The sequence below is a fragment of the Ornithorhynchus anatinus genome, chromosome 8 (genome assembly GCF_004115215.2).
Source record: "Ornithorhynchus anatinus isolate Pmale09 chromosome 8, mOrnAna1.pri.v4, whole genome shotgun sequence".
NCBI lineage: Eukaryota > Metazoa > Chordata > Mammalia > Monotremata > Ornithorhynchidae > Ornithorhynchus > Ornithorhynchus anatinus.
Window position 1 is genome coordinate 36,447,293 of NC_041735.1, and position 12,476 is coordinate 36,459,768.

The 12,476-nt window shown below is 40.9% G+C and overlaps 1 protein-coding gene across 1 annotated transcript in view; it reads left to right on the plus strand.

The window, feature by feature from the left end:
• Positions 1-12,476, plus strand: part of ULK4 (unc-51 like kinase 4) — a 497,317-nt gene that overhangs the window by 87,349 nt on the left and 397,492 nt on the right. Inside the window, 1 exon segment of the mRNA XM_029071432.2 lies at positions 119-226. Within this exon segment, the coding sequence (XP_028927265.1) occupies positions 119-226 (108 nt within the window).

Genomic DNA, 12,476 nt, shown 5'->3' on the forward strand with positions numbered 1-12,476 from the left:
AGAATTCTTGAAAGTAAAATGTGCATTATAACATTATAAACACATTATAACATAACATTATAACATACACAAGGATTGAAGGGAAGATGTGCCAAATATTTTTTTTTTCTTGTTTCAGGCAGTCACTCTATTAACTGAGCTAATTAAAGAAAACTTCAGGAACAGCAAATTGAAGCAGTGCCTTTTACCAACTCTTGGAGAGCTAATCTACCTGGTAGCTAGTCAGGTAAGACTGCCTGATTCATGTTATAACTGTTGAACAGGTTCTGAAAGATTTGCATCAGGGAAATGAGTACTCTATAAAAAATATTTTGGTTCTGTGCCCTCAGCATGTCTATAGAGTCTTCCTGGCTGGCAACTTTATCCCTCAAGATCCTTAGACCGTTTGCCTCATTGAGACTCCCTAGTGTGATTAGCTTAAAGTTTGGGAGATTTCACAGGTCAAATTTTCACACTGTTGGACTTAAAGTTCCCCCCTCACTTTCGAGGTTTTTGCCATTTTTGATTCTCTCAAGTGAGGGAAGGACATACCCAGAGCCAGCATAAAAGCTCCATTTTGGTTTGAAGTAAATCCTTTTTATACAAATGAAGCTTTGAAAGTGTCCGTGGGAATTTTTGGACACTATATTAGATTCCTATTTCAAACAGTCCTGCCATCAAAGGCAGCAGCAGAATAGGTAGTATTTTATTAACATGTTATTTGACATATAATTGGATAGGTACTGAAAATTAGTTGGGGTGAGTCTGAAATAGCACCCTTTTTATGAGTTTTCAACAAGTTCTGGAAATGCACTGACAAATTAATTGCTACTCTGTGCTTTATTATGGTCCTAGCAATTGCTTAAAATAACTTGGTGTGTTTAATTTTTCATCCCATTAATTTTTTTCTCAATTATCCTGACTTTTAATTTGTTCCAAAGTAAAAACTAACTTGATACTTTGTGTCATTGTGTCAAACTTACTAATTGTTTGACCTTAGAGCTCTCCTCCGTCCTATCCTTACCTTTGTATTGTATGCTACCAAGCACTTAGTACAGTGCTCCACACAAAGTAAGCACTCCATAAATACGGTTGACTGTCTAATCCTCTTTGACTTCTTGGCTGCTGAGACCTTGGGCCACTCCCTTCTCCTGGAAATGTTCTCTAACCTTCGTTTTACCAACACACTTCCCTTCAGCTTCTCCTCATAACTCCCTGGCTACACTTTCTCAGGCTCTTTGGCAGGCTCATCTTCGGTCTCCTACCCCTTAACTGTGGATGTCCTCAAGGTTCTGTTCTGGGTCCCCATATCTTCTCAAGTGGATAGAGGATATCTCCTAGTGGATAAAGTAGGGGCTTGGGAGTCAGAAGGACCTGGCTTTTATCCCAGTTCCTCCTCTTGTCTGCTGTGTGATCTTGGGCAAGTCAGTTTACTTCTCTGTACCTCAGTAACCTCATCTGAATAATGGGTACTGACTGTGAGCCCCATGTGGGTCGTGGACAATGGCAAACCCGAGTAACTTCTATCTATTCCAGCACTTAATATGGTGTCTGACACATAATAAACACTTAAAAATACCATAAAAATAATATAAAAATACCTTTACCCCTTTGGGGAGCTTATCTACTAATGGCTTCAGCTATCACCTCTACTTGAATGACTGGTCTCTCACTTCTGCATTCTCGCATTTCCTCCTGCCTCCCAGAACTCTCCTCTTAAGATCAGTGTGTCTAAAACTGAACTCCTCATCTTCCCTTTGAAATCCTTCCTTCCACCTGACTTTTGTATCACAATGGACCCCACCACCATACCGCTTCCTCTCTCTCAGTGGTCATAGTCAGTCTGTCACCAAAATCCTCTCTGGCTTTCCTACATAGCATTTTCCAGAACTGCCCCTTTTTTGACATCCATACAGCCATCATCCTAACCCAGGCACTAGTTGTATCCCAACTAAACTTCTGTATCAGTTGTGTTGCTGGTCTCCCTCCTTTCAGTCTCTATTCTTTCCGGTCTCTACATCATTCTGCTCTCCAGTCTGTATATCATTCTGCATGATTCTCCCCACTCACCAGAATCCTCCATGATTACCCATTCCTCTCTGCATCAAGCAGAAACATCTGACCATCGGCTTTGAGGCACTCACTCTTTCTTGTCCACTGACTTCTCCCATTACATCTCCACTTGCATTCCTCCTCTTTCCTCTCAAGCTCCCCTTCTCACTGTTCTTGACTCTGCTTCTGATCATTTGACATTCCCTCATGTCTGCAACTTTCTGTCTCTTGAAATGAGCCCGTTATACCTATCCCTGTCTTCCAAGTCCTGAAATTTCATTTACTCCAGGAGGCCTTCCCTGAAGAATTATTCTTCTGTCCCTTCACACAGTCCCAACTACCACCTTGGCAGTTTTGCACCACCACCACACTTATGCATTCCTACCTCCTCTTATAATTTCTCTGCAAAGAGACATAATATTTTCAAACTGTATTTTCTAGACTGTAAGCCCCACGTGGGCAGGGATTTTCTGTCTTTATTGCTGAATTATACTTTCCAAGCTCTTAGTACAGAGCTCTGCGCACAATAAGCTCTCAACAAATATGATTGAATGAATGAATGAATATTTTAAAGCCTTACTCATCCACATATCCATCTTCCCATTTTCCTTTTTGTTCTATTCGGTAACTGTTTTGTGACTGCCTTCCCTGCTAAATGGTCAACTCTTTGAGAGTAGGCATCTGTCTTCTCAATCTCCCAGGTGCTCAATAAATACTACTCATAGTTAACATTTTATAGTATGTAGGTATAATATGCAAATTTCCCCATCTTTTAATTGTCCCAGATACCAGTGTATCTTTAATACTTAATATGTTTGCTCATGAAGTTGAGGACTCTTTTCCCCCACTGGCTACTGGAATGCTGACCAAAATGTTTACTCATACTGTCAGTTTTCTCATAACCATGTTGGCACTATGCATTTTGGAAAGAACGCTGTTTGGAGAATTAGGGGATGTTGCCCCAATGATATACATCTGAAGAGAGCACTGCACTGCCATAAGAAACATTTTTGCACAGATATGCAATGTCAGGCAAGGCAGGAATGGTACAATTCCAGTAGTCCTTAACTCAGTATTTGCCAAGATGTATATAAAACTCATAAATGTATAAAAATAAAAAATTTAGCATATCCAGCTCCCAAGCTTTCTATATTTTTGAAGTTGTTCTCTAACCAGTTTTCACTTGGAAATAGTCTTTCATTTTTCATTATATTCCCCACTATGCTTTTATATATGAATGCACACAATACTGATTTGGTCTGTATTCTTTGCTTACAAGTCTGAGCATTAAAATTAAAATTGATGATATTTCTGAAGACAGTTTTACAACACATTTTGTGGAAGAAAATGACAAGGGAAGGGAATAAGATTATTTATAATCAAATGCACTTATTAATTGATAATTGCTTTTTTAGAGGAGAATTAGATGGTACGATTGTTGGTCTACAAACCATATTTCTACTGCCTGGATCACTTTAAAATTTGTATTTATTTAAGCATTTACTATGTGCCAGGCACGGTACTAAGCGCTGGGAGAGATACAAGCTAATCAGGTTAGACACCATACATATCCCATGAGGGGCTCACAGTCTCAATCCCCATTTTACAGATGAGGTGATTTGAAGCAATGACTTGCCCAAGGTCACATGCAAGCAAGTGGTGGAACTGGGATTAGAACCTAGGTCCTCTGACTCCCAGGCCCCTGCCGTTTCCACTAGGCCAAGCTGCTTCTCAAAAAAATGTTTTTTGAATAGTTTTTTTTTTTTAAATTGTCAATTGACTCCACACTCCTCAAGAACCTTAAATGGTTACCCATCCACCTTCATGTCAAACAAAAACTGCTTACTATCGGCTTTAAAGAACTCAGTCATCTCTCTCCTCCTGCCTCCTGCCTTATGGGTGTCCCTCATGGTTCATTTCTGGGTCCCTTTTTAATTTCATTTACACCCACTCCCTTGGAGAATTTATTCAATCCCATGGCTTCAACTACTAACTCTATGTGAATGACACCCAAATCTACATCTCCAGCCCTGATGTCTCTCCCTCTCTGTAATCTCACAATTCCTCCTGCCTTCAAGACATCTCTACTTTGATGTTCTCTCACCACCTCAAGCTTAACATGTACAAAACAGAACTCCTTATCTTCCCACTCAAACCCCATCTTCCCTTTGACACTCCCATCAACTGTAATAATAATAATAATGTTGGTATTTGTTAAGCGCTTACTATGTGTAGAGCACTGTTTTAAGCGCTGGGGTACATACAGGGTAATCAGGTTGTCCCATGTGAGGCACTCAGTCTTCATCCCCATTTTCCAGATGAGGTCACTGAGGCACAGAGAAGTTTAGTGACTTGCCCACAGTCACACAGCTGCCAAGTGGCAGAGCCTGGATTCGAACCCATGACCTCGGACTCCCGAGCCCGGGCTCTTTCCACTGAGCCACGCTGCTTCCTGTAGACAGCACCACCATCCTTCCTGCCTCATAAGCCCGTAACCTTGGTGTTATCCTTGCCAATCATTGAATCCTGTCGGTCCCACCTTTACAACATTGCTATTGTTTTTGTCTGTCTGTCTCTCCCGATTAGACCGTAAGCCCGTCAAAGGGTAGGGACTGTCTCTATCTGTTACCGATTTGTACATTCCAAGCGCTTAGTACAGTGCTCTGCACATAGTAAGCGCTCAATAAATGCTAGTGAATGAATGAATGAATGCAGCATTGCTAAAATCCTTTTTCCTCTCTATCCAAACTGCTACTATGTTAATCCAAGCATTTATCCTATTCCGCCTGGATTACTGTATCAGCCTCTATGCTGACCTCCCTGCCTCCTGTCTCTCCCCTCTCCAGTCCAGTCCATACTCTGCTGCCAGGATCATTTTTCTACAGAAATGTTAAGTCCCTGTTTTCCCACTCCTTAAGAACTTCCAATGGTTGCCCATCCACCTCCACATCAAACAGAAACTCCTTACGGTCGGCTTTAAAGCATTCAATCACCTTACCCCCCCTTACCTTGCCTCAGTGCTTTCCTATTACAGCTTAGACCACACACTTTGCTCCTCTAGTGCCAACCTGCTCGCTGTATCTCAATCTCATCTATTTCACCACCCGCCTTTCACCCATGTCCTGCCTCTGGCCTGGGACATCCACCGTCTTCATATCTGACAGATGATTAGTCTCCACCCCTTCAAAGCCGTATTGAAGGCACATCTCCTCTATGAGGCGTTTCCTGACTTAGCCCGGATTTACTTTTTTCCAATTCCCCTCTGCATCACTCTGACTTGCCCCCTTTATTTGCCACCTATCCCCACCCCCCCTCCCGCCCCACAGAGCTCATTGTGGGAAGGAAATGCATCTGTTATAGCACTTAGTACAGTGGCCTGCACTCAGTAAGTACTCAATAAATATGATTGATTACCTTTCCTCACTGATTTTCTATTACAGCCCAGCTCGCACACTTTACTCCTCTAGTGCCAGCTTACTTACTGTGCCTTGAGCTCATCTATCTCACTGCTGACTCTTTTCCACATCCTCCTCCTAACCTGGAACTCTCCTTCCATACTTTGAGTCTTATTAAACCCACGTCTCCTCCAAGAGGCTTTTCTCATTAAGCCCTCTCTTCCCTGACTCCCTCTTCCTTCTGTGTCTCCTATGCACTTAGATCTGCAACCTTTAACCACTTGTTATTCATCCCACCCTCAGCCCCACAGCAATTATATATAGATATGTAATTGATTTACGTTATTGTCTGTCACCCCCTCTAGTCTTTAAGCTCCTTGTAGGCAATGTATCTGTCAACTCTGTTGTATTGTACTCTCCTCAGTGGTTAGTGTGGTGCTCTGTACACAGTGCTCATTAAACATCATTCATTGAGTCCTTACTGAAAGAAAAGGTCTATGACGCAGACGAAGAAAGTCATAAGCAAAGTAATTTTGTGGCCATGTTGATTTGAAGCAGGTGAGGGAGAGAGGTCCGAGAGAGGTGAGCACTTCCCTTTTGTGGTAGCACTGTGGTAGATATAAGATGACCAGTTCACAAATGGGTGCACAAAAGATATGTTCCCAGTGAATTTGGTGACTGGGATACTTTTATTGTCACCACTTTTAAACTCCCTGAGCCTTCCTCAGTGGCTTTGCCACCTGAACCAAGAGTAGTAGGAGAAGACTTAGTGTCCTGGACCAGATCTAGGGAATGTCCAGGAAGTCACCGGGGCCCTGGCATGGCTTAGAGATACTCAGAAGTGACTGAAACAGACACAGCATGGTGTAGATGCCCAAGTCATGGCCAGTTGCCAGTTCTCTGAAGCAAAACGTCCTGACACTTCTCACTGGCTCTCATGCTCAAGGTTGCTAACATCTGGACTGAGGCAAGAATCAAGAACCCAAAAGACAATAAATCTCTTCTTTTTGAAAGTGTTTTGAATTGTTGAAAGCTCACAATTTTTGTCTTTGAGAAGGAAAAATGAACGATTGTAGAACTAGAACGCCCCTACCGGTCTCCTTAACCTTTATTTACTCAACATGCTTCTCCTTTTTTTTCCTGCTCTAAATTTTAGTTTATTTGAAATTAATGGAAACCTTGTGAATTCTAGGGGATTCAGTTCAGTAAGGTTGAATAAAGGACTGAACACAAGATGATTCTCTATTCCCTGAGCAAATGAACTGGAGCAGCCAGAATTGCTCCCTTTTCTCTATCTCCCTTAAAGTTACCAATGTCAGGAAAGTGTGAAATGCTCCATTTCTGTTTTGCTCCTGCTGACAATCAGTTAAGCTGGGAGGAGGAGCAGTGTACTAAAGAGGGTAGAGAGCTTCATTTATTTTTAATGGCCAGGATTGGGAGAGGAGAAAGAGGAATTGAGCCTTGTTCACTAAATCCACATGAAATGAGTGAACAATATGGAGGACGATTCCTATTAAACAGGCTGCCGGAGGGAACAGTGTGGGGGAAGCTAGTGGGGTTTAGGGCATATCCAAGAATGTTTTCTTTGCCTTGGGAATATCAAAAACAAGAGTTCCCTTGCAGGTTAGCCAGACTAAGGGCACCAACTCACAGGAATGGAAATATCCTAATAGTGACATTAAAAGGTTCCATGTAAGATTTCCCTAGAAAATCTTTTTGGCGTTTTGTAACCTAGAAATAGTTATTTTGTTTTATTTACTGTCTTGACTGTAAGTTGGCTGTGGGCCAGGAGCATGTCTGCCGACTCTGTTGTACTCTCCCCCTGCTTAATACAGTGCTCCACACACAGTAAGCACTGAATAAGTACCACGGATTGATTTGCCTATTGTAGGGTCTTCCAACCTTTCAGCGAAATCATTGCCCTCTCAAGGTTCCACTTGAAGTCCCACCCCCTCCACCTCACACACTGGTCCTGCTCACTGGATTCCCTTCTGTCCCCCAGGATCCGCTCCCTTCCCTACACAGACACACACACACACACTCACATGGGTGCTCACTGGAGCGACAACAGCTGGAAAATGTCCTGCTGGGGCCATTGCCGCCGACTCCCACACTTCATGATTCTGGGGCTGTCTGGCTGCTGCTATTTCTCTACTTCCAGCCGCGAATTGGAGCAGGAGGAGCAGTTTCTTAAAGTACTTAACATGGTTGCTGCTGCTTCGCTTCTTATTTGGGTACCTCAGAAGTCACTCAGCAATGGCCAATGATGTTTTTCTGCAGCCACCCCAAGAAGTCACCAGTATTTGTTAGTGACCAGAACAGAACTCAGTGAAAGAGTGTCCTCAGCTTTAAGTTTGAAACATCTAATTTGATAACGTGCATATTTTAAAAAATGGTCTTAGAGCTCTGCATTGTGCATATGTGTGTTAATCCCTGAAACATCATCCTGGGTTCATTTTCTCTTGGTGGGATTGGGATAGAGAGCAGAAGGGGGGTCTGGAAATTAAGTATTGTACACGCTGTAAAGTTGAAGAGAAATAATTTCATTGTAATTAGAATTCTCTTCAGGTTGGGCTGGCCCACAAATCTCCCTTTTACTCTCCCTCTAAGAATTAGCATTCTTTTAAGTTATTTGAAAACTTAGCTCAGTTCCGGCGAAGAAGAAATCGACCATAAAGGCAATTATATACTTTACTCCTGTATTTTTCCCATGAGGCGTGCGCATCCGTTCATCCACGGTTTCCCATATTAGCTTTCAAGTTCGCACCCAAGGTCATGTGCCTGAGGGTAGAAGACCAGAGTTGTCGATCTCTGGAGTATATTAACATTAGGGAACTCCAGTTAGAGTTCTGCAATTTTCCTTTCCTTCATTAAGAATGTAATGCTTAATTCCATGGCACATGCACAGTCAAGTTTATCATTACCAGCACCTAGTATAGGCTCTTAAAACTGATAATATGATGATTGATTAACCTTTCTAGTTAGTGCTTAAGCTCTGGTTTTAATTTAACTGAAGGGACAGCGTCTCTTTCAAATTTAGGAGTTGATACTCCTAAACTATGTAAGCAGTTGCCTTCCATGATTGAAACATGGGAGAAACAGGGTTCCATTAGAGGAATCTCTGTCTCCTCTGATTCATAAACTCTGACATCTCTCATTTGCTTTGAAACTACTAAAGCTACACAGTTTTACCCTTTTTGTTGTTTTGATGATGACCTTTTTCCACATGACGGGGCTGTTGCCAGAACTTGAAGATTTTTCAGATTCCAATATTAAAAACTGATATTTGACAATTTCATTGTAAATGCCTAATGGGTGTACCATAGGAGGAATAATTAGCTGTTTTTGCTGCAGTTATGTTCTTAAGTGTTACTTTCACTTATTATTTTATTTCTTTTTAAGTATTCCCAATTCTAAAGAAATTCTTCCTTCCCTATTGAATTTACTTCCTTGTTTTTATCAGTGAAGTCAGATTTCTGTTTTGGTTAATTGACCTGGGGAATTTTATTTCATTGATCACACTCTACATGGTTTAAATCCCTTGCCTATTCAAAGACCATTTGCTTTCATCTCCTATTCTCTAGCAGTCAATACCTCTGTTGCCTTACTAAACAGATTGAAGCCAGATTACTTTAGCAAGTAAGTGAATTTAAGTGTAGATTTGCCTTAGTTGGAATTTAAAAGTTGAGAGCTAGGGTTAACTCCAGTTTTAATAAAATGCTTTTTACCCTTTTTCATATTGCAAAAAGAAATATCCATATGTCTTGTATTCTGGATAACCTTATTTGCAACCACATTATCAGTAGAGGGGCCCAAAAGGACATCAGGAAGGAAGGCATTTTTCAAACAAAAGGACAGCACGTAGATGACTGAGCTCTAACTAATCCCACTGCCACTGTGGTGAATAATTTTTCAAGACCCTGGATAGTAACCTGGAATATTTTGTAATCTCAGGGTGCTTTAGCTGGGAAATGCGGGAAGAGCATGGGCTTGGGAGTCAGAGGTCATGAGTTCTAATCCTGGCCTTGCCACTTGTCAGCTGCGTGACTTTGGGCAAGTCACTTCACTTCTCTGTGCCTCTTACCTCATCTGTGTAATGGGGATTAAGATTGTGAGCCCCACGTGGGACAACCTGATTACCTTGTATCTACCCCAGTGCTTAGAACACTGCTTGGCGCATAGTAAGCGCTTAACAAACACCATCATTATTATTATTGTTATTACTCTATAAAGTTGAATGGAAAGATGGGACTCGTGAGTTAGGAAAGCCAGATTTAATGCAGGTGCAAAGTGAATACTCTTGGGGAACAAGCCCAGCGTATAGTCTGCTGGTTGGGTATTATGGGTGAAACTGCTCTCTGATGATTTGGCTGTTTACCTATGACTAACATTTTCATGTAGAAAAAAGTAAATGATCTCCAGCCATGGTTCATAGCCAGATGATCCAGCCAAACAGTTTCTCTGGCAGGTACTGGTGATCCAACAAGCCCCATGTCCCGCGTTCCTGGACACATCCAATGCAGCCATTATATGAACTTCTCAACCCATTAAGGGGTCTAGGTGCCCCAGAAAGAGTGATTTTTAGGTAAAATTTTGGAAATTCACTTGTAAATCTGCAGGCATTCCCAAAATTTGTCATCAGTTAGTAATTACCTTAGACATCTTCAGTCTTGTTGCACTGATTTATATATATATATATTCCTTCCTTTGTCTTCATATCCTACAATCACTCTCCCCACCTCCAAAGCATTATCTAGGGCCTTCCCTGACTAGGCCCTCATTTCCTCTTCCCCCACTCACTTGTGCATCGACCTTGCACCTGGATTTGCACCCTTTATTTACCCATATATGTATGAATCCTGAATCCTGTAGGGGATTCAGATCCAGTTGAAATGATTGATTTAAAGACCAGTAAAATCGTTTGACTTGTTTATGATTGAGGCTTTTGATGTGCCGCATATCATATTCAGTTTCTTGATCAAGCCACAAATACTGGTAAATGACAGAACTGAGCTATGGAATATAGACAGACTTTTACTATTAAAGCCATGTTTGCTACAACCAAGTGCTGCAGAGTTCATTCATTCAATAGTATTTATTGAGTTGAATGTGGTGCAGCTGTGAATGAGCGCCAACAAAATTAATAGTTTTGGTTCACTGGAGAAGAGCACAGAGGCTATCCAGTGATACATCATCATTTCAGATCATTTTCTCCAAGCTCTTTCAGCTTCCTATAGAAGATATTTATTTTTGCTTCTGTGCTTCATAAACTTGAAAAAAAGGAAACAAGAAGCTAGGCCAAACACTTTCAATCTGATGAATTAAACACTTGCATAAAATCTCTGAACATCTAAAAGTACATCTACTTTAGTCACGTAGACTTCTGGAGCAGCATAAAGAGAGCTTTATTAAATAGGGTTAAAACTATCTGTAATATGCAAAATTTATTTACAAATTCATATGCCTGAACCAGTTAATCATGAGGTTAAGATAGGAACTGGCATACTCCATTCTACTATGTTTATTTTTTTGCAGTTATTAAAAACCAAGACATTTTATAAAAAAAGATTCATTTTTATATATTGAAAGATATCCCATTCTGTTATCTTTTTTAAGCAATAGAGCAAAGGATAAATATATGTAGGAAGAAACCCTCCCCCTCCCCAATAATGGGTATGTGCCACATACATTTCGAAGGAAGCATTAATTCAGTGGCCAAGGTGTTTTTTTTTAAAGGGCAACTTGTGTACAGTTATACACCACAGTATCATAGCTCGTATCAACTCTGCCCCACATATATCCTTATGTTCCTGCCTATTGGTACCCGTCCAAAGCTGGAGAATAAAATTCAGTTTGTTTTATAGTAACCTGAAGAAAATATTAGGTTGCCTTTTGTATTCCTGCTAGAAGTATATAAAGCATTCCTATGTAAATAATTAAATGTTCACATTGACTTGCTTGGAGGAGTATTTTCTTCAAGAACTTTGGAGCATCATATTTTCTGTTTAGAGAGAACATAAATTTATTCGTTAATTTAGCATTTGATTACCTTAAGGAGGCTGTGCATGTCTAATACAAAATAAAGACCCAATCTGTATTGAAAATTAGATGTATTTTGCACTTTAGTGAAGATGGTTAGATTGTTCTACCAGTTTTGAAATCATGCAGTAGAATGTTGTTGCCTGAATGAGATTGATTTTAAAAGATGTTACACATTTTCAGTAGCACAAATCTCCTTCTTCTATTTGTAGGGGTAGATGTCCTTTGGATTTGATTTCTGGAGGGCATGGTGGTTACCTACATTGAACAGCAACTCCTGACAACTGGCTTAAAGTCCCTCCACCAGCTCACTCCCTTTCAGTTACTCACTCTCTTCTTGATTCCCACCTCACTCTCTATTTCTCCTAGGATCACCTTCTCACTGAACTTCATTCCTGACTCTCCCACTTATGACCTTTGCCTGGAACTTCCTCTTCCTTCAAATCAGTCAGAACTCAGCATACCCAGTGGTCAAAGCCCATCTAAAGAATTTCATTTCTTCCTAGATTACCAATTCACTACTACCTCAGAGTTCTTGCACCACTTAGGACTTTTGCTCTCACAGCTTCCCATTGCACTTTTATGCGAATTAAAGCATTTTAATCTTATCCATACAGTATTATACTTTCTCCATTAAAGTGTAAGCAGGGATCATGTTTCATATAATGCTCAGCACTATATTGTGCTTCTCAATCTAAATCCTAAATCACTATCAGTAAATCTTGACAGTTCGACATCCACATCACTAAAATCCACCCTTTCCTGGCCATCCAAACTGCTACCACGTTAATCCAATCACTTATCCTATACCACCTTGATTACTGTGTCAGCTTTCTCGCTAGCCTCCCAGATTCCTGTCTTTCCCCACTCCAATCCCTACTTACTCTGCTGCCTGGATCATTTTTCTACAAAATGTTTAGGCCATGTTTTCCCCTACTCCTCAAGAGCCTCCAGTGGTTGCCCATCCACCTTCGTATCAAACAGAAACTTCTCACCACTGACTTTAAGGCA